The sequence below is a fragment of the Notamacropus eugenii genome, chromosome 6 (genome assembly GCF_028372415.1).
Source record: "Notamacropus eugenii isolate mMacEug1 chromosome 6, mMacEug1.pri_v2, whole genome shotgun sequence".
Lineage (NCBI taxonomy): Eukaryota > Metazoa > Chordata > Mammalia > Diprotodontia > Macropodidae > Notamacropus > Notamacropus eugenii.
Window position 1 is genome coordinate 175,470,883 of NC_092877.1, and position 27,727 is coordinate 175,498,609.

The 27,727-nt window shown below is 34.4% G+C and overlaps 1 protein-coding gene across 15 annotated transcripts in view; it reads left to right on the forward strand.

Annotated features, from left to right (window-relative positions):
• Positions 1 to 27,727, forward strand: part of ROBO2 (roundabout guidance receptor 2) — an 820,467-nt gene that overhangs the window by 66,057 nt on the left and 726,683 nt on the right. For all 15 annotated transcript variants that reach the window (XM_072621616.1, XM_072621613.1, XM_072621611.1 and 12 more), the window contains exon 2: positions 14,112 to 14,438. In XM_072621616.1, the coding sequence (XP_072477717.1) occupies positions 14,112 to 14,438 (327 nt within the window). The remainder of the gene's footprint in view (positions 1 to 14,111; positions 14,439 to 27,727) is intronic.

Consider the following 27,727-nt stretch of genomic DNA (forward strand, 5'->3'; position numbering starts at 1 on the left):
ACACACACACACACACACACACACACACACACACACACACACACCACTGCTTGAGCCCCATGTGTCTGCCTGCTGCCCACTCTGCCAAAGTCAATTGTTACTCAACAGTGATAGAACAGGACAACTTCCACTGTCTTGACCTAAACTTCTCTGTTTTGGGGACAGAATATTTTGGAAAGCCTGAGAGCTATATCACTGCCATTGCTTGGGCCTGACTGTTCCCCCATGGTAAGGCTGATACACAGAACATGTTTACATTGGTCTTTTCTTATTGAATGGCCACCAGCAGTTATACTGTTTAATCTCCCAGGGTATTGAGCTTGAGATGTTTTTAGAAAACAACTATCATCTCTAAAAAATAACCAAATGCACCATGAAGAATCATGAAGTCCAAGCCAGTTCACCTTCCTCTGCACTGCCCATTCTACACTTCAAGATCATTCCATTTCTAATTCTACAGGACTAAGCTAAGTAAAAGTAAGATAAAAAATGGGATGGGATATTGACTTTGAATATGTCTACAACCATAACCATAGTGTATTTCCAAGACTGGCCTGAAAAGCTGAAGATCATGTTACAAAGCTGGAAACTTTTTTTTTTAAGCAAGGCTTCCTGTTTACTTTAAAACAGAAATAATTTTCTTTCTCATTGGTTCTCTATCAAATAATTGGAAACATGTGCTAGATCTTTTGTTTTTATAACAATGGAGAACTAATCTTCAATTCACTTGAAGGGAAAATAAACTACCACGTGGAATTGGTCAAACACATAAGTAGTGGTTTTAGCACTTTTTTTCTGTGTTGTTTCTGATTTAAATTTATTTTCATTAGAAAGGAGGAAGCTGCCAATGCTGTGTACTGTGGTGGGATGACAGTCTTGTAAATTCCTTTAGGTTTTTTGTAAATTGCAGTGCGTATTTCCTGGGAATGCTTTAGTAGTACTCATTGAACTAAAGTTGTCTTGAGGAGATAAAACAAGTACTTTATCTTCCAAATGTTGGCCTTCTTGCCTTACCTATCACATCCAGAAACTCCAAGTGGCATTTTAGAGACAATTTTCTTTTTATCTTTTTTCTTCCTCTTCCCCAAGTAGGGGAAGTATTTTGAAACCCAGTAATCACCAAGAATTCAGGAGTTGAAAAGATGTATGCACAAGATTGCATATTGCTTCATTCTAAATTAAGCATAGTCCATTGATCAAAGTGTACACAGTCCTTGTGGTCATACTGAATGAAATACATTTATTTCAGCTTAGAATATTTGAGGCAAAATAGCATGCAGAAGTATTTTGGAGCCTTTGAAATGTAATATAAATGCATGTCAGTCTGGCAAAACTTAATTTATCTTAGTAATCTTAGTAAGACAAATGTGAAAATGACCCATGGAAAATAGAAAACAATAGTGCTATTTGAACATTATAAAAGAATAACTTTTGTTAGATTTTGTTTTAAAATTAAAGTTACTATTTACCAGAAAACATTATAGTGTACTACATAATATATTTCTTTCCTATCACTTGAGGCTTGACTTTGTGGGAATGAAAACTGTAGTTTGTTTCATAAGTATAGGAGACACAGTATGTGTTGACCAACAGATTCTCTCTCTCTCTCTCTCTCTCTCTCTCTCTCTCTCTCTCTCTCTCTCTCATACACACACACACACGCACGCGCGCACACACACACACACACACACACACACACACACACACACACACACACACACACAAAACTAGCCTAGTCTTGTCCTTTAAAGGGATGCATATGAATGAAGGAATCAATTGTCCTACAAGTTATTTTATAATTTAACAAATTTACTTGGTTATAGGGTGTAATTTAAAATCATTGTTCTCAGATCAGTGACCTATAATATTCTTAAAAGAGTGACCAAGTAAAACAACAACTGCTTCGTATAAATTATTTGTAATATTTCACATTATCTAAAGAAATCTTTGGTTATGCTGCTGTGATCTGTTATGCACATTAATGTTCTCCTTTATTGTGAAAAGGTACAATGGGATTATGACAGCTAATGTGAAATCACTGCTGTCCATCTTGTCAGTGACTATTTATAGTTCTCAAACCTAAATGTTATTTCTAGGGTCATATAAAACCAATGTGGTGAAAGTGAAAGATATTAGGCAGATTTTATTGAAAATTACTTTGTGAAGATAGGTTGGTATTTCACATATGTTGCCTTTTTTATTTGGTCAAACAGGTTGTACTGTGAGCCTGACATACTCTTTCCTGTGCCTTTTAGAATCTGTAGTTCCCTTCAAAGCCTAGCTCTGATACTACCTGCTACATGAAGCCTTTGCTAACCTCCTCTCCAGCCCTAACCCTCAGCTACTGCTGCCTCTCGGGCCTCAAATTAAATTTTATTTATTTTGTATATACTTACATGCAAGCATTTTTCTCCCTTAATAGACTGCAAACTATTTGGAAGCAGGCACTATTGAAGGTCTGTCTTTGTATACCTAGCACCTAGAAAATGCCTAGGAAATAGTAGGTGTCATAGTAGGGACCACAGTGGCTAAAGTATTACCCTCACTCTCATGTCTACCAAGTCCCTCTTTTGTTCAGGACTCAATTATACAGTCTAAACAAGGTTCGGTTCTTGGGGAAACCTGGCCTCAAATGAGAAAATGGCTCTGCTCTCTTTGATTCTGGTTTTTACCTAATTAAAACTCTGCTCTGTTTTACTTACAGGTTAAGTTTGAGCTCTTGTCTATGGTTTGCATGAAAGGGAGAGAATACACAGTGTTCTAAATGCACACATACATAATTTCCTGTACACAAAAAATGCAAAAAGACTGTCGCATATCTATTGATAGCAGCAATGCTAAACACTTATATTTGACTGGGAGATTACTGCTTAAAACCATCTCAACATAAAACCCGTTTGGTGATACTGCTGGTAATTTTGCTTTCTATCCTAGTTCTGCACTAGCTGAGCTCTGATTATATCTGGATATATTAAATCTTAGGATATTTTTTTTGGTAGAAAGGGACTGATGAGTCAGTTCTCTTGGTGGTTATTTTCCCTTAGAGTACTAAAGCACAATAGTTTTAGGGGACTCCTCATCTTCCTGCTGATTAGCTATTCTGAACCAAAAGAACCAGGACCTTCAGGACCTTTGGGTTTCTTTTTTTATGATTATTAAATTATTTTATTTGCTTTTAGTGTTCTACAATCACTTCCATATATGTTAGATTTTTCCTCTTCCCTCACCACTCCCTCCCTGAGATGGTATACAATCTTATATAGGTTCTACACATACATTCCTATTAAATATGTTTTCTCCTTAGTCATGTTGCATAGAAGAATTAAAATGAATGGGAGAAACCATAAAACAAAAGAAAATAAAACATAATACAAAAGAAAATGATCTGCTTCATTCTGGGATCCAATTCCATAGTTCTTTCTCAAGATATGGAAGGCAATTGGCCTCAAGAGTCCTTTGGGAACTTTTGAAGTCCTTGCATTGTAGTGAAGTACTAAGTCTACCAGAAAAATTCCTCACACACTGTGGTTGTTGCTCTGTACAAAATTCTCCTGGTTCTGCTCCTTGCATCATATAAGTCCTTCCAAGCCTCTCTGAAGTCTTCCTGTTCGTCATTTCTTATAACATAATAGTATTCTATTACGTTTATATACCACAATTTGTTCAGCCATTCCCCAATTGATGGGCATCCCCTTGTTTTCCAGTATTTGGCCACCACAAAGAGAGCTGCTACAGACATTGATGTACATATGGGAACCTTTTCCATTTCTATCATCTCTGTGAGATAGAGTCCCAGAAGCCATTTAGCTGGGTGAAAGGGCATGCATATTTGTGTGTCCTTTGGGCTTGGTTCCAAGTTGCTCTCCAGAATGGTTGGATAAACTCACATCTCTACCAACAATAAATTAGTGTTTCAACTCTCCCATGTCTTCTCCAACATTTATCATCTTCCTGTTTTGCCATGTTACCAGTCTGATAGGTGTGATGTGATACCTCAGAGTTGTTTTGATTTAGGGATTTAGAACATTTTTTCATATGACTATAAATAGCTTTAATTTCTTCCTCTGAAAACTGCCTGTTCACATCCTTTGACTATTTATCAATTGGGGAATGACTTGTATTCTTCTACATTTGACTTAGTTGCTATATATTTTAGAAATGAGGCATTTATCACAGACACTAGTTGCAAAAATTCTTTCCCAGTATTCTACTTCCCTCCTAATCTTGGTTGTACTGGGGTTGTTTGTACAAAAACTTTTTAATTTAACGTAATCAAAATTATGCATTTTGCACTTCATAATGTTCTCTATCTCATATTTGATCAAAAATTTCTCCATTTTCTATAAATCTGGCAAATACACTATTCCTTGCTCCCTGATTTTTTTCATAGTACTAATCTTTATATTTAGATCATATGTCCATTTGGACTTTATTCTTGTGTACGATGTCAGGCATTGATCTATGCCCAGTTTCCATCACACTGTTGCCCAGTTTCTGTGACACTGTTATCCAGTTCTCCCAGCAATTTTTGTCAAACAGTGAGCTCTTTATTCCAGAAGCTGGGATCCTTGGGTTTATCAAACAGTAGATTGTTATATTCATTGACTACTGTGTCTTGAGTACCTAACCTATTCCACTGGTCTACCTCTCTGTTTCTTAGCCAGTACCAAGTGGTTTTGATGATTGCTGCTTTATAATATAATTTGAGATCTGGTAGGGTTAGGACCTTTGCATGTCTTAAAGGCATAGAATTTTATCCAAGCCTAGAACGTCCATTTCAAGATAGACACTTGTTTACTTAATATCAGTAAGCAACAAACACAAAAATATAAAATGTATCGAGGGAAGCAGAAGCAAGATTGCCACTTTTGTCTCCTTGCACTGAAATGACATGGGCAAGATTGTCGTGATTTTAGGGTTGAGGAATGAAAAGGAATTGACCCTTTTGCTCCAGGGCAATATAGAAGTTAGATGATACCACCTGGAAAGTCAAAGGTAAATCCAGCCAGCCAGAAGCTCTCTGTCCTTCAAAATCACCAGCATTCCCCATCCCAATGCTACTATTAAAGGGTGAAGAAGAAACCACACAGCACTCTGATTTTTTGCATCATGCCAAAGTGCTCGATCCTTTCAGCCCTGGGCCACTATATAACTGAAAACAGTAAGGAAATTTATTATCTCCAAAAGGCCCAAGCACTCAGTAGTCACCATGATTTTGGAGACTCCAGCAATTTTCAGGGGAAGTCTGGGCATATCCTTTCAGGTGCGGTGGATAGACCACCGGTGCAGGAGTCAGGAGGATCTGAGTTCAAATCTCACCTCAGACACTTAACGCTCACTAGTTGTGTGACCTTGGACAAGTCACTTAACCCCAATTGCCTCATCCTGGGTCATCTCCAGTCATCCTGATGAATATCTGGTCACTGGATTCAGATGGCTCTGGATGAGAAGTGAGGGTGGTGACCTGCACAGCCTTCCCTCACTCAAAATAAAGTCAAGTGCAAGTCATGTCATTATTTCTCTGATGGCATTGTCTTCTTTGGCCACGAAGGATGAACACACTACAGGCCACTTCAACTTTTGCTATAGGTACTGAATATATGCTTATTGATTAATTGATTTCCTTTTAAATAATTCAAGAACATAGGAAAAATGTGCAAACCTATATACACAGACAATTCATATTTTAAAATGACTTAATTATAAGGCAGATAGTTAGGCATAGTTAAAGCAGCATGGCTGTCAGAAGACCTTGCCTGTGTGACTGAGAAATTTGCTGAAACTTAATTCACTTGGCTCATCTATAAAAATCATTATTTTAGGCCACAATATTTCTAAGATCCTTCGCAGGGATAAAATATTGTGAATCTGTGGTTAACATAGTGGAAGAGAGTTCTAAAGAGAAAGGTTTAATTGCTTTTAGGCATTAGTATATTAAAATTTTAATTCTCAACAGAAATATGGTACAAAAATGGAAAAAACACTGACCTTAGAGGCATATGTCCTGAGTATAAATCTTAACTCCATCACTTACAAACTAGGTGACTTTGAGCAAATCACTTAACCTCTCTCAACCTCAGCTTCTGAGAAATTGAGGAGGTTGGATTAGATTATCACTAAAGCCGTGGTGAGGGTGGGATGGTAACTTTGATATTTGTTGAATGATCTTGATTTCCTTCTACTCTCCCATAAACAATGCCTAAATGTAATCAGTGTAACTACATTGCATCTTGAACTACTAAAGGCTTTGCCATTTTAAAATGAAAATATGAATTAAACATGCTTTTTTATAATGTTTTTTTAAAAAGTCTGGTATTTTAGGGGAGCCATTTTTCTAGGACACTTTTAAACAATATACTCCTTCATGGTTTGAATTCCTGATTCCAAGTAGTTCTCACATCTAATTCAGTTCTATGCTATTAAGAATAAGTCACGGAATTGTTCTGTTACATTGTGGACTCTCTTAAGATGAGATGCAGAAGACGTGTTGCTTCCCTTCCCTCTCCAGTAGAATATGGGCAGACATGGACTGTTTGGTTATTTTCTTATGCACTTAATAAATGTTTGCTGAATTGAATTGAATTTGAAGTTATGTTTACCTTGATAGGAACATAATGCCATATTTCAAAATCTAAATATTAACATTATATTTTTAAAATAAATGTATTATTTGCAAGTATTAGGACTGTATTTCTTGATAAAATGGTAGATACTTACTCTGTTACTTATGCACACACACACACATACACACACACACACACACACACACACACACCTTTTTTTTTGTTTGTTTTTTTAGGTAATCAGGGTTAAGTGACTTGCCCAGGGTTATGCTGATAGTAAGCGTTTGAGGCAGGATTTGAACTCAGGTCCTCCTAATGCCAAGTCTGGTGCTCTATCCTCTGGGCCATCTAGCTGCCCCACTTACTTTATTAAGTAGCAACTATTAAACACCTACTCTGTGCTAGTCGTATACCTTGATGTTTTTGTATATAACCATGATTGGTTTTTAGACTATATTGTTTATACACTGATTTAAAAAGATTTCCATATATACAACCACTGCTTGTATTTCATGTAGGCCTTTTGTTGAAGGGGAGAAAAGGTGGTATTGATCCATAAGCAGATGTTTCTAAACCATTCAGTAAATTCATTCAACATGGACTGTCTATTCTTTGTTTTAAGATAGAGGATACAGGACAGTGGGGAGGACTTGCTAAACTCAGTTGTAGAATTGCTGTAATATTCCTATTATTTCTATTTTTCTAACAAGCGTTGTTAAACTCAAGTACAAACGGATACCTGTGGGCATATTGACTTAGAAAACCACAAATTAACATTGACCTTCTTGTACTTTTATTTATTTTGTTAACCATTTTGTTAAAATGTTTCCCCCAAACATCTTAGGACCAGACTGAGTTCTGCAGTTTGATACCTCTGATACCACAGTTAATTTCTGTAGATTTTTGAAAAGTATTTTCTCATCTTTCCATGTTCCTGCATAGTCGGTATGCATTACTGCCAAACATAGTATCTTGGGGACTTAGAATTTTCTCATTTAGTATGTAAGCTCATTAAGTACAGTGTTTCACTCTTGCCTGTACATCCTTTGTATTTAACACAATGCCTGGCACATTAAGTAAACACTTAATAAGTGCTTCTTGATTGATTGATCAGGGATTTTTGGAATTATATGTGGAAGTATTTGGAGAAAATCACTTTTCAGAAGATTTCTGAAAAGTTCTTTTTTATACTTTATTTTATTCACATGTCCAATGTTGGATTTTTTCCTCTAATTTCTTGGTATATATTGATTTCTATTTGCACCTAGTAAAGAGGGAAATATGTGTATTAAATGTTATCAAGTGTCCTGAAGAAAGTTGTTTTAAATTAGAATACCTTTACCTTGAGGAAGAACTGTATTTTATTTAAAAAGTAGAGAAGAGAAAACTTGAGCAAATTGAATGGCAGCTAAACTTTGTAGTCAACTTTAATAACCAACCTTGTTCCCTGAAATAATTTATACTTGTAATGAAAAATACTCCAAATCTATACAGTTTTTATTTTTTAATATTATTTCCCATTACATGTAAATTTTTTTATCATTCATTAAAAAAGTGATTTCCAAATTCTCTCCCTCTTTTCCTTTTCTCCCCCCTTGTTAAGAAGGCAAGTAATTTTATGTAGATTTTATTTGTGCAGTCATACAAAACATATCTCCATATTAGTCATATTATGAAAAGAAAATTCAGACTCCCGCTAAGCCCCAAGAAAAATAGAGAAAGTTAAAAAGGAGTATGCTTCAATCTGCATTCAGACTCCATCAATTCTTTCCCTGGAAATGGATGGCATTTTTCATTATAAGTCATTTGGAACTGTCTTGGATCATTGATTACTGAGAATAGCTAGGTAATTCACAGTTGATCAGTTTACAGTATTGTCATTACTATGTACATTGCTCTCTTTGTTCTGCTTGCTTCATTTTGCATCAGTTAATGTAAGTTTCAGGGTATGCTGCTGGTCGTCATTTTTTACAGCCCAATAGTATTCCATCGTAGTCATAAACCATATACTACTAATTCAACCATTCCCTAATTGATGGACATCTCCATGATTTCTAATTCTTGGTCACCACAAAAAGAGCTGATATAAATATTTTCTACATATAGGTCCTTTTTAAAAAAATTATCTTTGGGATATAGAACTAGTAGTTACCTTTCTAGGTCAAAGGCTGTGCAGAGTTTTGTGTTCTTGAACAGAGTTCCAAAATGCTCTCTGGAATGACTGGATCAGTTCAGAACTCTACCAATAGCACAGTGTCCCAATTTTCAACATTTGTCATTTTACTTTTCTGTCAGATTAGCAGATCTGATAGGTGTAATGTGGTACCTCAGAGTTTTAATTTGTATTTCTCTAATCAGTAGTGATTTAGAGCACTTTTTTTCACATGACTCTAGATAGCTTTGATTTCTTCTTCTGAGAACTGCCTGTTCATATCCTCTGACCATTTATCAATTTGAGTATGACTTATATTCTTATAAATTTGACTCAGTTTTCTATATATTTGAGAAATGGGGCTTTTATCAGAAAAATTTGCTGTAAAAGTTTTTTCACAATTATGATTACTATGAATTTCCCTTCATCCTATTTCTCTCCTGTTTATTCCATTTGCTCTCTCCTTTCACTCTATTCATCCTCAAAAGTGTTTGCTTCTGACTGCTGCTTCCTCCAATCTGCCCTCCTTTCTATCAGTCTCTCCCCTTCTCTTATCCCTTTCCCCTTCTACTTTTCTATAGGGTAAGAGATTTTTATACCAAAATATATGTATGTTATTTATTCTCTCTGTGTCAATTCTGATGAGAATAAAGTTCAAGTACTACTCCCCACCTACCCCATCTTCCTTTCCATTGCAAAAGCTCTTTCAAACCTTTTTTTATGTGAAATAATTTACCCCATTTTATCTCTTTCTGTCTCCTTCTCCTAGTACATTCTTCTTACTTACCCCTTAATTTTAAGTTTTGTTTTTTTTTAGATATGGTCCCATCGTATTCCACTCACACTCATTCTCTATCTATGTATACTTCTAACTGCCTAAATAATGATAAAATTCTTAGGAGTTCCAAGTACTGTCTTCCTACATAGGAATGTTAACAGTTTAACCTTATTGAATCCCTCATGATTTCTCTTTCCTGTCTACCTTCTCTTGTTTTATATTTCAAAGTCACATTTTCTTTTCAGCTCTGGTCTTTTCATCAAGAATCCTTGAAAGCCCTCTATTTCATCGGATATTCTTTTGAATATCACATTATAAGAACCTTAATCCTTAATGAAGAAGCTGCTAAACCTTGTGTTATTCTGACTGTGATTCTGCAGTATTTGAATCATGTCTTTTTTCCACGCTTCCAGTATTTTCTCTTTGACTTGGGAGTTCTGGAATTTGGTTAGAATATTCCTAGAAGTTTTCATTTTGGGATATTTTTCAGAAGATGGTTGGTGGGATCTTTTGATTTCTATTTTACCCTCTGTGTCTAAGATAGCAGAATAGTTTTTCTTAATAATTTCTTGGAATATGATGTCTAGGTGCTTATTTTTTTTTTAGATTATGGCTTTGGGTAATCTTAAATTTTCTCTCCTAGATCTATTTTCTAGGTCAGTTTTTTTCCAACTGAGATCTTTCACATTTTCTATTTTTTTCATTCTTTTGGTTTTATTGTTTCTTGTGTTTGTCCTTTGTTGCTGAAGAAGACCATGACATCAAAGAAATGATGACATGATTTGCACTTGACTTTGTTGAGGGAGGGCTGTGCAAGGTCACCAGCCTCACTTCTCCAGAGCCATCTGAATCCAGTGACCAGATATTCATCAGGATGACTGCAGATGTCCCAGGAAGCAATGGGAGACCTTGGCCCCTTTAGTCCAAGGATTTTGCAGGTGGTGAGGTAGCGCCCCTTCACTGAATAGGCCTTTTTAAGAAGTAGCCAGGGTTTCTCTGCACCTTTAATGAGGCAAAGGAAAGAAAGACATCAGGCTGGGATGGAAATAACAACAATTACTATTGAGAATCACTCTGAAGCCAGGAGGGTCCAGAAGAGAGCCTTTAGGACTGGACAGGAGCCCCATAGTGTCTGAGTTTCAGAGTATAGTAGGCTCAAGACTCAGGGAAGGGAAGGGAAAGGAAGGGAAGGGAATATGAGGGGAGGGGAAATGAGGGGAGAGTAAGGGAGGGGAGGGGAGGCTAGCCAGTAAAACCCAAGTCCATTGGGCATCTTTTGGCCATTCAAATTTACCCTCCTTTGCAGAGGAGAAGGAAAGGGAGGGGGAGAGGGACAGGAGAGGAGGAGCTGAGTCTACTCACAGGATTGTGTTAGTCCTTCATTGCCGAAGAAGACCATGCCATCAGAGAAATGATGACATGACTTGAACTTGACTTTGATTTGAGGGAGGGAGGGCTGTGCAGGTCACCAACCTCACTTCTCCTCCAGAGCCATCTGAATTCAGTGACCTGATATTCCTCAAGATGACTGGAGATGCACCACGGTGCACTGCTTCCACTTACTTGATTTTAATTTTTAGGTTCTTATTTTCTTTAGTGAACTTTTGTATCTGTTTTTCCATTTGGCCAGTTCTATTTTTAAGGAGTTCTCTTCATTGGATTTTTGTGCCTCTTTTACCATTTAGCCTGTTCTGTTTTTAGGGTGGTATTTCCTCCATATTTCTGTCCCTTTTACCAAGCTTTATCATATTTTTTTCTTTTTTCATGACTTGCTTGCATCACTTTTATTTCTTTTCCCAATTTTTCCTCCATCTCACTTGTTTGATTTTTAAAATCTTTTTGAGCTGTTCTAGGAATTCTGCTTTTGGGGAGGGGCCTGAGAGCAATTTACATTTTTCTTTGAGACTTTGGATGGAGACATTTTGACTTTGTTTTCTTTGTCTGAGTTTCTGTTTTGATCTTCCTTTTAACTATAGTAACTAACTACCTATGGTCAGGTTCTTTTTTAGTGATTTGTTCATTTTTCTAGCATATTTCTTGACTTTAAAGTTTATGTTAAAGTTGGGTTCTGCTTCTGGGCTGGAGGGAGCACTATCTCAATCTTCAGGTCTTTCATTCTGCTGTTTTCAGAGTTAGTTCTGGGGATCTGTAAGTTTCCATGTCTTCCATGATGGTATGATCTAAGGAGTGCTATGGTCATTGTTGTCCTGGCCTGTGCTCTGGTCTGTTAGTGACCATAAGGATTCTTTTCCACTCTGTATCTGTGATCAGCATCCTCAATCACCTATGGCCATACTCTCCAGTGCTGGAGTGCTGCTCCTTGCTCTGGGACTGCCACCAGAACCATGTATGGTTAGTGCAATAGAGTATTGTACTTAGTGCCAACAAAGTAATCTCTTTCTAACAAGTTGACTGATCCCTTTACTGTCTGTGGGCTGGTACCTTCAGAAACCTACAATGATGATTCAGTTGTTCACAAGACCTGCTGCTGCTATCTTTCCTGGGTGTGATTTGTGCTTAACTGCTTAACTGTGCTTCATTTTCATCTCAGTGAGAATGACCTTTCCTTCAGACTTTCTGAGTTATCTTGGGTTTGAAAATTGTTTCACCCCATCTTTTTGTTGATTTTTACCAATCCAGAATTTCTTTTCAGACATTATCTTAAAGTTGTTTGGAGGAAAGTTTGGGAGAGTTCAGGCAGTTCTCTGCCTTTACGTCGGCATCTTTGAAACAATAATGATTTTTAGAAGTAAATTCTTAGAGGGCATGTTTCTAGAATATTACAATGGGAAATATAAAATAAAATTTCTTAAATTGTGTCTGTTTATATTTTCAAATGAAGGATTGGAACCTTTTCAAATTTAGAAGAAAAAAGATAAATCACTCAGATTACTTTAAATATAATATTCACTTTTGAAGATTAAAAATGTTTAATATCCTTCCATATTTATTGAGCAGAATCATATATTTGATTTTTATTAAATAATTCCCCTCCTGTTAGAGGAACTTTATTTCCAAATATTCAACTTTCCAAGTTGCTATATGTTATTCAGATATCCACCTGTCTGCTACCTTGGTCATAGATACTACATAAATACTAATCATATGAGATCAGTGAGATTTGGTGAGAGAGAGAGAGAGAGAGAGAGAGAGAGAGAGAGAGAGAGAGAGAGAGACAGAGAGAGAGAGAGACGGAGGAGGAGGAGGAGGAGGAGGAGGAGGAGGAGGAGGAGGAGGAGGAGGAGAGGAGAGAGAAGCAGGCTTAATGGTACATTGGATAAGAATGCTGCATGTATGTGAAAATTCTGCTTCTGACACATACTGCCTGTGTGATCATGGGTACCTTAAATAACCTTGACCATCTCTCTAAAACTTATCTCCTAAGTTATAGATAATTTTAGCATTTTGTTGGTGGAAAAAGTCATAGACTTTAGGTATCCATGATACATATGACATCACTAACTTGATTCCCATCTCTACAAAGATTATTTCGTTTAAATTGAGCTATATCTAAGTAGTGGTAGTCTCTATTTTTGAATATGCAGACCATGATCAGAAATCTCATTTCAAGAGATATTCTTTAAATATATTTAATGTGCATATTAGAAGCTAGAAGAGATGCAAAATATCAAAGAAAACACCATTTCTAATTTCATGGGTCATCATATCTGAGCTCAAATAGCTTTTACAAAATAAAACATGATTAAGTATATAACAACAATGTAAAACAAATAAAAGAGGTACAGAAGAAATAATTGTTTGAATTCTCAAAAAAGGAGAAAACTATTATTCTAAGTGGAGGATCAAGGAAATTTTTATGTGAGTTATGTAGTTAAGTTGAGCTTTAAATGGTACAAGAGATTTAAATACAGAACATTCCAGCTGTGGAAACTAGGGTGAAGAGAGGTGGGAAAGTACTAAAATTTCTATAAAATAAGTGAAGAGGAGTGAGTAGAAGATAGAATTGGAAATAGGATGACAGAGGTTAGAGGCTCTTCTGTGGCAAATTTATTTGGTAAATAATGAGGATACACTGAAGATGAATAACATGACTTTTCTCTACCTGAAGAAGATTGAATGACTTGGTATGAATTGTGAATTAGTAAAGTAGGAAAAAATGTGTATAAGAAGACAGTCCATATGGGTCTTGCAATATTCAGGAGGCAGTAGGCATTCAGGCCTTTACTATGAATATAGAGAGGATGAGCTTTATGCCTGCTATCCAGACAGGTTACACTACCTGTGTAGTGTAACTGAAACGACTGAAAGTCGTTTGGGGCAGGTCCCAGGGGGAATATCAAAGATATGAAACAAAGATACATGTCTGGAACATTTATATCTTGATAGGAAGCTTAACAGTTATTTTTATCAAGAATAATAGGTAATTTATTGAAGAATTAAAATGAATAAATTTGTATTAGATCAATTTTTTCCATGTATTTAATTTTGTATGATAAAACAAATTTTATATCCAGATTCAGTGTGTTTTGTTGAAAGAATGAATAAATGAATGAATGGTTTAGACTCAGTACATTGTAGTTAAAGAAGAAAAAAAAACCCAGAATGACATACTAAAAAAATGCAAGCATGTTAGAATTTTTCTATTTTGTGCTTTTAGGATCACGCCTTCGCCAGGAAGATTTTCCTCCCAGGATTGTTGAACATCCTTCAGATGTTATTGTCTCTAAAGGAGAGCCAACAACTTTGAACTGCAAAGCTGAGGGCAGGCCAATTCCTACTATAGAGTGGTATAAAGACGGTGAGAGAGTGGAAACTGACAAAGATGATCCCCGATCCCACCGCATGCTGCTGCCTAGTGGATCATTATTTTTCTTGCGTATAGTGCATGGACGTAGAAGCAAGCCTGATGAAGGAAACTATGTTTGTGTGGCAAGGAACTATCTTGGTGAGGCAATGAGTCGCAATGCATCTCTGGAAGTGGCATGTAAGTAAAAGCAATTAAAGTATTTGAAACACATATGCATTTATTTCTTAAGTAAAGTTTTACTTAGCCATTTAAAAAATCAATATATTGTATGACTTAAATTTTTAATTGCCCTTGTCTCTTTCACAGAAGTTGTTTCAGTATAATGAAAAATCGCTAGTGCAATAAAAACATTTATCTTTGTTAAAACAATGAGCAAGTTGTGGGAATAACAGTAACATTCAAAATATAATTTATTCTTATGGAAAAATATGGTTGAGGATATGAAGTTGGATTTATGAAAATGCAAAGCTTTTCACACTGTTCAAAATACTGGTTTTTTTTAACTACTCGTACTGAAGTGGTGAGCTGGCATTTTTTTTTCTCTAGTAATCATCGAAATAAAGATCTTAATATAGACTTTGCTCTCCGGAATAGAGTCTCCTTGTCAACCAGGTTGGAAATGAAAATGAACCCTTGAGCATTACCAAAACCAAAACTGCTCTCGCACAAGAGACTCCCAAATTAGACTTCAATATATTAGATAAATCTTTTAACTTGGGGTATCCTCTTATTAGATTGCAGACTCTACCTGCATTCTTACTTTCTTTTTGTAATTTTAATCTATTTCTTTTCTAAAAATACTCTGAAAATACTTTATGTAATGACACTGAGGCTTATCTCTCATTCTTTTAATACTTGAGGGATATCTGTACATTGAACAAGCTGTGTAGCTGTTAGTCCTTATTTTACTATATGACCTGCCTAAATACTTTTCTGGTAATAAAAGTCCATACTGATGTCTTTCATATTTTATTTCTTATATGCAAGAGATGTTGGTAATATCTTAAATAGATAGATGATAGATAGATGATAGATGGTAGATAGATAGATAGATAGATAGATAGATAGATAGATAGATAGATAGATAGATAGATCTATTATGAATATCCATTTTCATTGCTCATGGGCCATCTGTAATTTTTGTTCTTCTGAGTTCATGATTTTCTGTGATTTGCAATCATCCTGTATTTTAGGGAGAATATTAATATTAAGAAGATAGTTTTGGCAGAAGTGAACTTTTTGGAATCAATAAGAGTATTTTGAGAATTTGTGCTAGTATCATAATTTTTCTCTTAATATTCTATTTTTACTTATTTAAGGTTTTAAATATTGCTGGTCTTTTGGTACAATAAACACTATCCAACATATACCAAGACAAACCACTTTACAATATGTTGGTTTTTTTTTTCAAAACAGTTAAGCAAATTTGTTTAACTTGTCTAAGAGAATAACTACATTTCATTTTTGCAGTTTTTCTCATTTTCTTAACAAATAAAAACATAATTTTGGTACACTGAAACATACATATTATTGTTATCCACAGAGAGCTTTTGCAATATTATGCATTTTCTACTGATTTCCATTTCCGTTACACTGATGCTAGTTAGGTCTTTGATTAAATGTTATATTATTGCAATAATAATGCTAGAATTGTTTTTTTTAATACTTTAAGAAAATATTAGATAACATGACACTATTTTAAGTATTTCAGGGAAGTATTACAGATCTTGTACTACTTGAATTGGTAGAGGAATTTTCCTCTTTGGTGAGTTTCCTCTAGCAGTGAAATCAAAGACTTGGTCCTTTGCCTTTCTTTGCTATAGAAATAAAAATAAGTTTTTGACAGTCAATCAAGCATCTGACATGAAGTTCTTTTATTGTTTTATATTTGTTAAATTTAATCATTGATGTTAATTCCTTTGGAGATTAAATATTATTTGAGAATTATTTAAATTAAAAATATTTTTATCATCCATTCCCATGCAATTAAAATACAAATGCTGATGGGAACTAATTTTACTTTGAATAAAATCCTTATTGGGAAGTTACTATAATTAAAACTTAGAGATGGAAAATAGTTATTAAGTTTTAGTCCTAATTCTGCATTATTGCTTATTGATTAATTTTGCTACTGGTCAGTTACATGACCTAATAGCTTATGTCTTTGACTCATTTTCTCTAACTAGAATTTTTAATTATAGTAATTACCAGATAGAGATTTTGTTCAAAGTAAAATTTATTCCAATCAGAACTTGTACTTTAATTGAACGGGAATATGTTTTCACTATTCAGAACATTGTTTCTCTATTATCTTGGCATCTATAGTAAACTATTTTCTGGCCCCTTTAGTTCAGTTCTTTTTCTAACAATGTAAAAGTACCTTCAAAATAATAAGTATAATAGAAGTTTATATATTTTTAAAATTTAATATATTTTATTTTCCCCCAATTACATGTTAAAACAATCATTTAACATTCATTTTTTTTTAAAGTTCTGAGTTCCAAATTTTATCCCTCCTTCTGTCTCCTCTTCCATCCCTGAGATGGTAAGTAATCAGATATAGGTTATACATATACAGTCATGTAAAACATTTCCATGTTAGACATTTTCAGTAAGAAGTCTCAAATAAAAGAAAACAAAAGAAAGAAAATGAAAAATAGCATGTTTCAGTCCATATTCGAACAATATTAGTTCTTTCTCTGGAGGTGGATAGTGTGCTTCATCATTAGTTCTTTGTGATTGTTATATATTGTCTATTACATAACTAAGTCATCCACAGGTCTTCATTGTACAATATTGTTGTTACTGTGTACAACATTCTCCTGATTCTGTTCACTTTACTTTGCATCAGTTCATTTAAGTCTTTCTAGGTTTTTCTGAAATTATCCTGAAAAGCTTATGTTCCTAAGAGTATACACTTCTTGGAAAATGATATTTTTCATAGACTTATGAGTATATAATCTAAGGACATATAATTTTTATCCTTTTATTTAGAGAACTACCTAAGTCATTGGAGGCCTTCTGGGTCTTGAAACATTTTGTGCACATAATTGAGTTACTTGTACTATTAATTATCTGTCTATCCCTTTGTCTTGGTACATTATGATGGCACCTCGTTTTTTCGTCATACATCTCCTAAAAGATATCATTTAATTTATTTCTCACAAATCATCATTGGTAGTAATCTGCAGTTCACTTAGACTTGAAATTGCTCTTTGGGTTTTCTGTGGTTGGGTAGATCCCCTCTGATTTTTTTTTTAGAGAATTTAGACAAGATTAGAAAAGCATAAGAAAGTGGGAATGTGTTATGTCTTGTAACGATGGAGTTGCTACCTACATCAATGAGATCATACATCCATTGATGTCTGCTTAGTGATATGGGAAATGATAAAAATGGAGGATAGTTTAGGATAGTCCTATGTAAAGAGGATCAAAGCCTAAGATAATTATCTAGCTCTCATCTCTCCTTTGATTTCTAGTGTCACATCTTCCCCTTCCTCCAAGAAATCTTTAACTGAATGTATGATAGTCATTTAAAACTCAACATGTCCCAGACAAAGTTTATTATCTTTCCCCCTAAATCCATCCCTCCTCCTAACTTCCTTGTTTTGGTCAAGGGTACCAATATTCAAAAAGTCATTTATATTTACAGCCTTGGAATCATTCTTAACCTTTCACTCTTAATTAATTGGCAAGTTCCCAACCCCTCTCACATCCATCCTCTTCTTTCTCCTCATACCACAGTCACCCCAGTACATACCCTCATTTCCTCCTCCCTAGACTGTTACAGTAGTGTCTCTGTTGTTCTATCTGAAGTCTTTCCTTTCTCTAATTCATTGTGTCCAATTGATATTTCTGAAGTGCACAATGTAAAGTGTCGGCTTCCTTCCTCAAGAATTTTCAGCAGCCTCTTATTGCCTTAAGAGCAAAATAGAAAGTTCTTCAGGTGACATTTAAAACCCTTCATAGTTTGGTTCCAGCCTTGGTACAGACTATCTCCCAAATGTCTGGAATACTCTCTTCCCTCACCTCATCTATTAGCTGAACTTAAAGACTACCTCCTTTAATAGGCTTAGTCACAATTCAAATAACTTATTTCCCCAGTTGTTAATGATTATCTTCACTCCAAAAAAAGTGTATTTATTCTGTATATACTTTGTATTTGCTTATCTGTGAACATGTTGTACCATATTTTCTCAGTAGATTGTAATCCACTTGGAGAGAAGGACTCTTGGATACATACACACACTCTTTCTAACTTTATTTTTATTTTTGTGTCACATTCTTATATACATTAGGTATCTGATGGTGAAATAGTAATGTTATATAGGAAAAATTCATACAGTATTACAGCCTTTGAAGGACTGAAGTTTAGGGTCATGTGGTTAGCATGCACAGCCTCTAAGACATTACAAATGAGGAATTAATTATACTAGATAAATGGTATAAAGCAGAAATATCATAATATGTAATCCTGTAGTGTGATTGCTGCCTGAATCCAGATTAAAATATAATTGGAAAATATTTATCAAATAAATAAAAATAGAATAAACCATAAACAATGTCAATCTATGTTTTTCTATTTGCAAAACATTTTACACTTAATTATCTCATTTAATCCTTCTAACAACTTCATCAGGTAGGTTCTATTATTCTGCCTCATTTTAAGGGATAATCACATTAAGGAGATCAATAAGAGAAGATAATTCACAGGGTCTTTCATTCCACCAGTTGCTTCATCTTGGTTTTAGAGTGTTTCAAAGTGCTTTTTTCTGCTATGGTAAGGACAGTTTTCTATTTAAAAATCCATTTCTCTAGGTCCTTGTTTTGCCAGGGCAAACAGTACTCAACCACCCCTTTAATAAACAATTTAGGTTTATGAAGACTGCATATTCAGTGGAGGAAAAGTACTCAGGACCAAATCAGTAACTTGAAATTAGACTCACTTGCTTTCTGTTGAGCCTGATTCATTAACCAAAGTTTTATTTCAGCATCTAACTTTTCTCAATCATCCTCAAAGCCAAAACAATTTTTAAACATTTAGCAAATAGAATCACCATTTTTGCCAAACAGTACTGGACATTGCTGAACTCACTGGATGCTTTTCCAATGAGAATATCAAAAGAAAGAGTTCAAGTCACTAATATGGATAGGATTTCAGTTTCTAGCACCAGGGTGTCACATGTAAGGAACAGAAAGCATATGGGGGATCCTCACACAGACTGAGGCTGACTCTGATCTAGGCTGAATCAGTGGCAGCCCCCAGAGATAGCAGCCATAGCCCCAGGTGTTAAATATGTGACAGCAGCTTGATCTATCGACCACTCTAAGAGGGGGCTATGGCCTAAATGAAAATTCATGAAAAATTGATGAAGTCCCCAGATTATTTTTTTTCCCTTTTCCTTTTCTCAGCACTGTGCCAGTGCACTGAGGAGAGATTAAATGAGGTGTTGAATGCTTTAGTGGCAAGAAGGTTGTGGTTCAGAGGTCAAGGGGGCATGCAGAAATGGATCTTTTTTTCCCTACTTTTCTTACTTCTAAAGCAAAACACAAGGGCTTTTCAGATTAGCTGGGATTTGCCATGACTTTGATATCAAAATAAAAAGCATAAATGTTAAAAGTAGATTTTTGGTGCTACTACAAAAGAGTGAACAGCTTCTGGTTCATAATTCAATTGGAGTACTAAGAATAGATTGAATTCCATGACTGCGGGGTGATTTTTTTTTTCACCTCCATATTTCTGGGCTCATGGCTGAACTAAAGTCACTTATACAAAGAAAGGGTCCTGCATTATTTATAGGTCACAGATTGCTGGAGCAACAAAGCTTTGGAACGCTCCACAAACATAATGATCTTGTTTACTTTAAATCCCAAACTAAATTGATGTTTTATCTTTACCAGTAAAAGAGGTTACAGTAGAAGACTAAATTTAGTAGGGGAGGTCACAGGTGTTATTCAAATTGAGCTAAGGGTAAAATAATTCATCTATATTCTAACAATCAGTTTGCTTTTCCTGTAAATTTGAAATGCACAAGTTGTCCTAAGCAATTATCAGTAATAACGAATGAACACTATACCCCAAAGCATTTCCTTCCCACCGTGCTTTATTTGTTCTTATGTGTCATCCTTTCTAAGACCATGGTGGAATTTCATAGCTTATTCCTCTTTCCTTCTGCTTCTGAAGGAAGTGCATAGTCCTTTTAAAGTTTTTGTTTTATCTGAGTGATTTTTAATATATTAATTGAGAATGGGTGGAACCTGTTACTCTGATAGTGATCAGAGATCAGTCTCAAGAAGACTTGAATATAGGTTCAACACACAGATTTTATACATATATATATATATATATACACATACATATAATCAGGGATATGACTGGGGCAGATGAGTTACAAGTCAGTTACAAGGTCTTGTCTTATCAAATTCTCTATGATTGTAACTTTCTGTGTTACAGTAGAGTTTCTGATATGAATCAGGATAAAATCACAGGTCTGTATAAAAAATGATGGAGAAATAGACAGAGGGGAGGGAATAATTTCTAGCTTAATAAATGATTGTTGATGACTCTTCATGTTTTCATTCTGCCTGAGTCATATTTTTTTTTAAACTTAGATTCTTTAGAATGGAAATTTTCAAACATATTGTACATCACTTTTATTTTTAAAAAGTTGTATCTCTATACTTTTCAAGAAAACATCAAAGTAAATAATTTTCTCAACTCATGTTTTATTCAAATGACATCATAATTTATCATAATTTTATAACAGAACATAAATCAATCTTAAACATATGATATAACAACATAAAAATAGATGTTTATTATGAAATAATTCACAATTTTCATATGAAAACTGTAAGATAATATCTACAGTAACAATTATAGGATCATAGAGTTAGAGCTGAAAGGGACTCAGGGGGCATCCAAGTCAACATCTTATTTTTATTAATGAGGAAATTGAGGGCCAGGATGGTGAAATGTCTTTTCCAAGGTCACAAGAAACATCAGAAAACAGTTTTGAAGACTGATCTTTTGACTCCTAGACACTGATCTTTCAGCTATAACATCCTGCTTTTCCTCAATGTTATATTGCTAGGATTAGGGAATGACATCTTCTCCTTCACATTACCGTTTCTAGGTGGGGTGATCACACTCTGTTACTAATTTTTTTCCTTATAAATTTTATCCAAGGTCTAAGATAACCAAAAGGGTATGTTGTGATTTTTTCACATTAATTGCTAATATTGCAACATCTTTTTCATAAAACAATTAATTCGGAACTGCTATCTTAGTTTATTAAATATCTTTTATTTCATGAATTAGAGGAATTTTTTTCACCATAAGCTTTTGCTCATCATTTTCTTCATAACAAACTGTCTAATTTCCTAGGCTTAAATAAATACCAAGGTAACTGGCTATACAATTTACTGACATAATGATAAATAATTAAAGACAAAATTGTCATTTACACTATATGAGTTATGAGACAGAGTAGAGCAAAAATCCACTCTAAACTTTACTCTAACTGTTGACTTCTAAATTCTGAAAACAAGAGTTCTACCATTCAGTTTTCTCAAGATACCAATTAAAGTGTCTTCCAGAGAATTTTCTTCTTGTTTCTTCACAAGATAGGTGTTAGTTCCCTGTTCTCTCAGGAATTAGGTTCTCTGTCCTTTCTTTAGCCATAACAGGTAACAGTCTCTCCAGAATGAGAATTAAGTGCTTCATTTCCTCACTGAATTCAAAAGAGTTAACAAACTGGAAGTGTTCATGATTCTATTGCCACTTAAATATATAGTATATAAAGATGTGCTATCTAGTCTCTGTGGGGAAGGATATTGAAACTGGTGTTAATTTTTTTTAGTCCTGGAAAATCATTTGGGAGTTCATTAAATACATTAATATTATATATAATGCATATATGGTACGGAGTACCATTTGATAGAGTGCTTCAAATAAGAAGAAAAACCAATACAAATTTAGCAATACTAATGATTATTTACCAATAAATTAAAATGAGCAATACATGCATAACACTACTTATCACGTTACATAGTAGAATGTAACACTACATATAACTCAACAATGAATTCCATCTAATTTTGTATTGATTCTGTTACCTTGTTGATACAAAAGCTTCTGAACCTTAGCTTAGTATGTCCCTTTGCAATGATATATCTACCTCTTGTTCAACTGCATTAGACAGTAATCTCCTTAGGGGCAGCGGACTTTTCTTTTTTGCTTTTTTCTGTATATTCATTTCTCAGAACTGTACCTGGCACATAGGAAGCACCTTTGCTTTACCCAAGGTTAGCGATTTCTTTCTACCATGGGGTTTCTTCCTGCCTCTCTCCACACAGGGGAAGTTGCCTCTGTTTGACTTAAGAACTCCCTTGAGTATCTTTTCTATCAGCTCTCCATAGTCCTCCTCAGAAGCTAGTATATAAATTTGTTACTAGATGTCTGTATAACTGATATTTTTGTATGATCCTGTGGTAATTCACAGAGTACTGAGTGATCTCTCCAGTTCTGAATGTCTTATCAATTACCTTTAAATCCTCACATAGTAGTATTTTTTAAATGTCCATACCCACATACATTCCTCTAGGCTATACATTTTAACAGGAAGACAGTTCTACAATTTCAGTTACTTAAAATGAAATAATTTTCTATAATCCAGATTTCCATCTTTCCATTTTATGAGAAGCTCTGAAAAGTTCAGTGATTTTACTTTAATGTATTTATTATGGCATTTTTGTCCAATTCTGGAAAGTTATTCTATATAGTTATCTAAGGAGTTTAGATTATACTTATTAGATAATGAGGGACTCACTAAGAGTTTTTGAGTAAAGAAAGGATGGGAAGAGGGACATGACAAAAAAGTTGTTTTAGAAAATGTAACCATCCACTGGGACATAAGATGGATTAGAGGGGGAAGAGATCCTGAAGGCAGTAATGCATTTTCTATCTGCTGTCTAGATACAAGCTGATAAGAGCCAAGCCTAGAGTTGTAACAGATACAAGACAATGGAAAGGAAGAGTTCAAGAGCAGTCATGAATAGAATTTTTGAAGGAACTTGGTGATTTATGCCTGACTCAATATAAGAGAGGAAGGATTTGATTCCTCAATGAGGATTATTAGATTTTATGATATGACATATGATCAATTTTTAAATGTTAATTGAGATATTGTTATAGTTTTAAATTAAAATAGAGATACAATATAGGGGACTATATACAGTACAGTGTTAGTTGAATTTTTGAATTGAAAATAGAATCCAAATGATCATTTGAATTATTACCTGCAGTTGTAAAATTGTACAAAAAACTTGAAAGTGACTATAGAAGTCATCTATATGAACTATAGAAGTTCATGACCGTTCACCATTTACTACAGGGGTTTCAAACTCAAATAGGAATGGGAATCACTAATCTGTACATAAGAATCCCTGTGAGTCTACGTAGTGACTTAGATTTCAAATGTAACATTATGTACATTTTATTAAGTTTTTATTTATTGTGTTAAATATTTCCCAATTGCATTTTAATCTGGTTTTACTGTACTTAGGAGTACTGTGGATCACATGTGTATTTGACACCACTGATCTACAAAATCTCTGACCTCCACTGAATGTATATTTTGTGATGAGAAACTCATTAACTTATATTTAAAGGAAATTTCTAATACTTCTTAAGATTTTAAAACTTTATCTTGCCTTTTCTTTTTCACCGCTTTCAGACATGCATATTCCATGCTGTGATCCCTGTTTCCTCCTAATATAGAAAATATCTAACCTCAGGGCAGTAAATCAAAAATTCATCATTTTTAAGTGCCTACTATATTCCAGGCACTGTGTTAAGCACTGAAGATGCAAAGAAAGGCACATGACCATCTTTTGCCTTCAGGTGATCACAATGTATTGATAATAGTATTGTAGAGAAATCCTTCAATCATTCACTTAATTCCAAGATCTTACACTAGGTGTGAAAAGTCTTTGAAAGTCACCAAATAAGTTTAAATAATACCAAACAGGAAATTTGTTCCCATTGTCCAAGGATTTTATCATGGTTCTTTGGTAGCTAGAATACTAAGTTACTTTTAAGCCAGAAGAGAACCCTTTGAGAGTGGGAGAACAGCTAGGCCTCAGTTGCTGGGGACTTCCTTCACCCCATCCAATTTTGGCCAGAGTAAGACATTGCAAACTTCTAAGATTTAGGAGGATTTGGGACTTCTCACATTCCTATTAATACATTAATATTGATGTCCAAGCAGATAAGCTGATTAGATTAATTTTCAGAACACTGTAAAGACTCCTTAGTATTTATTAGTCAAAAATTCATCTGAACTATATACAGTACAAAAAACTACATCAACGAAGACTGCTGTCTAAACCATATACAGTTGGATGGACAGTCCATAGAGCTGGGCTATCAATAGAAGATGCAGCAATATATATGTCTGTAGATATAGATGATATAAAGATGAGATAGAAGTATCTTAGATAGTGTATCAAGAGTTCTTAACCTGGGATCTATGAACTTGTTTTATAAAACTATTTTGTTCAGTTGTTTCAGCTGTGTCTGACTTTGGGACCCCATTTAAGGTTTTCTTGGCAAAGATAAAGGAGTGATGTATATTTCCTTCTCTAGCTCATTTTGCAGATGAGGAAACTGAGGCAAACAGGGTTAAGTGACTTGCCCAGGGTCAATAGCTAGTAAGTCCCTGAGGCCAGGGTTGAACTCTGGAAGATGAGACTGCCTGACTCCAGACTTGGCACTCTATGCACTATGGCGCCACCTAGCCACCCGTTTGATAACTGTATTTCAATATAATTGCTTCACTTTGTAATCTTATGTATTTCATTTTATGAACTTAAAAACATTATTCTGAGAATTCCATAGACTTCATCAGACTGCCAAAGGGATACATGACATAAAGAGTTAATAATTCCAGGTGTTTTCCAGGCCTCACATTTTACAGATTGTAAATGTAGGACCAGGGTTAAAAGCCTTACCCAGTGTCGCACAGACTGAAAGCATCAAAGATAGAATTTAACTCAGGTCTTTTGCTTCCAGAGTCAGTGCTGTTTCTTCTGGTATCATCCCTCCCAAACTAACTTCTTTTTAACTACCATGTAATTATTTATGTTTACTCATTTTGTAAATGAGTACTTGTACTTATATGTACTTGTGTCTCCAGCATTAGGGTATAAGCTCCTTGCTGATGGACCAAGTTATTGCATGTACATTGGGTGTCATAAATGGGAGAAGGGTGTATTCAACATTGCTTGCCATGACACATTTTCTTGTTAAAGCAAGAAACAGTTTGCATAATAGGACAGACTGATAATAAGAATGTAGTTGCTTTGCTTTCCTTTTTAGGTAGTTAAGGATTTAAAAAAAGTAAAAAAAAAGGATTGAAGACCAAGCATGGTATATTATAAAAAGCTTTGGGTTCATGATTAAAAACTCTAGATGTGAGTTTGTGCCTTGTAGCTTTTATTAGTTCTGTAACCTGTGGTAAGTTGTTTTACACTTTAGATTTCAGTTTCCTCATTGCTGAAGTAGATAGGTCCCTTAAATTTGTATGACTCTGTTATTTTAAATCACTATTTGAGTGGACTATGAAGAGTCCTCTGATAAATTGTACCTGAAAATTTCCGATATATAAAATTTCTAAACCTCTGAGTTAACAAATAATTGAATTAATTGCATTTTCTGGACCAACTGACCAACTCTTTATTTCTCATATGTACTTCACTGAAACATTTATCCTGACTGCAGTGAAGCCTGAAAGAGAAGATGTATTAGATGAATGTTTTCTTTCTAGATCTACTTTGCATTTTCTTCAGGGAAAATGCTTGTGTTTAATATTCATATAGGATTTCCACATAAAGCAGCCTTATCTGTTCAATTAGACTACCTTTAACAGATCATTCTGAAAAATCCTTCTTAAGTACTTACTCTTTTCTTTAGGTCAAATGGAAAAAAATGTCATTCTGTTCTTCAAAAGTTTATGTCAGTAATAGAGATGCTAGAGTGTGATATGCATTATGTCTTTTGCTGTCACATTAAAAGGGGAAGATTTACAGATGAAGTGCCCACTAGTAATAGACAATTATATTCTAGAATCTCTCCTTTTATAGGATGACATGCAAGTGCACCATTATCTCTTTTTGTAAAAGAAAAAATGTAGTGGTCTAATTAATCATATTTAGAATTTTTCTATAGTTGCTTTCTGGGAAATATTATTACTCTTCATTTACTGTATTAAGGTTCTTAACACTTTCACAAGAAAGTATTCAGTATATTCCAGTCGGATTCAACATCAATTTCACGGACACTAATAAATGCTTGTCAGAAATACAAGGTTAGTTAGTATATTAACACCAAATGCTACAATTATAATGAAATCAGAAAGAAAGAAAAGATATTGGAAATAACCTGATAAAACTCCCTCTTTTATAGATAAATAAACCATCTGGAAAGATAAAAATCTCACTTGCCCATGTTCACAGAGCTAGGTAGTGGCAGAGCCATGATCCAAACTAAGATTATCATGCCTCTCAGTGCTTGCCACTCCTTGATTCTTTTGAGCCCAGTTGATGTTTAATAGGGAACTGTGAGGTAAATGTCATTTCTCCCAAAATACTGGAGGCAATTACAGTTTTGCGATTTAATTTCAGTTTTCCTAAGTTGGGAACAAAACAGAACTATGTACATCTGCTCTCAACGATGAAGATTTAATTCTTTTTTTAAATATAAAAATAATAATTAAGGGCATAATTAAAATAAAGGTTTAATTGCTAACCTTTGATCTGTTTGCATATTTTAAATAATTGAACTTTTTCTATTTGTTAAAGGTCTCTTTTAAAATAGTGTATTACATGTATTAAAATAAAACTAGGTATAAAATGAGGAAAACTTATTTAGGAAGCTTCATGCCTATTATTAATAGGGCATACTTACAAACATGCCCTAATAACATGAGAATAACTGTTTCATAGCTTATCTTGAAAACAACTGTTCTTAAAAGTACTGTATATGAAATACTGAGGGATTAGAAGTGTATATATGTGTGAGTATATACATGTACATTTTTCATATGTACATATATATATAATAAGAATTCTCTTTAATGTGATAGAAATTATGAAATTTAATTGTTTATTATTTGATTGCCCTAACTTTTTCCTCAGTGTTCCTTTGGAAGTTTATATTGATTGAATTACACACACATGCATGCATACATACATACATACATATATACAGGTGGAGTTTTTCTAATCTGGAAATAAATGATTAAATTATTATGTGGCTTTGGAAATCCCACACGTAGAAGGGCATGCAGACTATTTTAAGCAGAGGTACCACTGAACAAAGATAGCTGTAATGGAAATCAAGATTCTTGTATTCTCATGCCATCCCTTGAACTAATAAGTTGAATGAATTTGAACAGCATATTTAT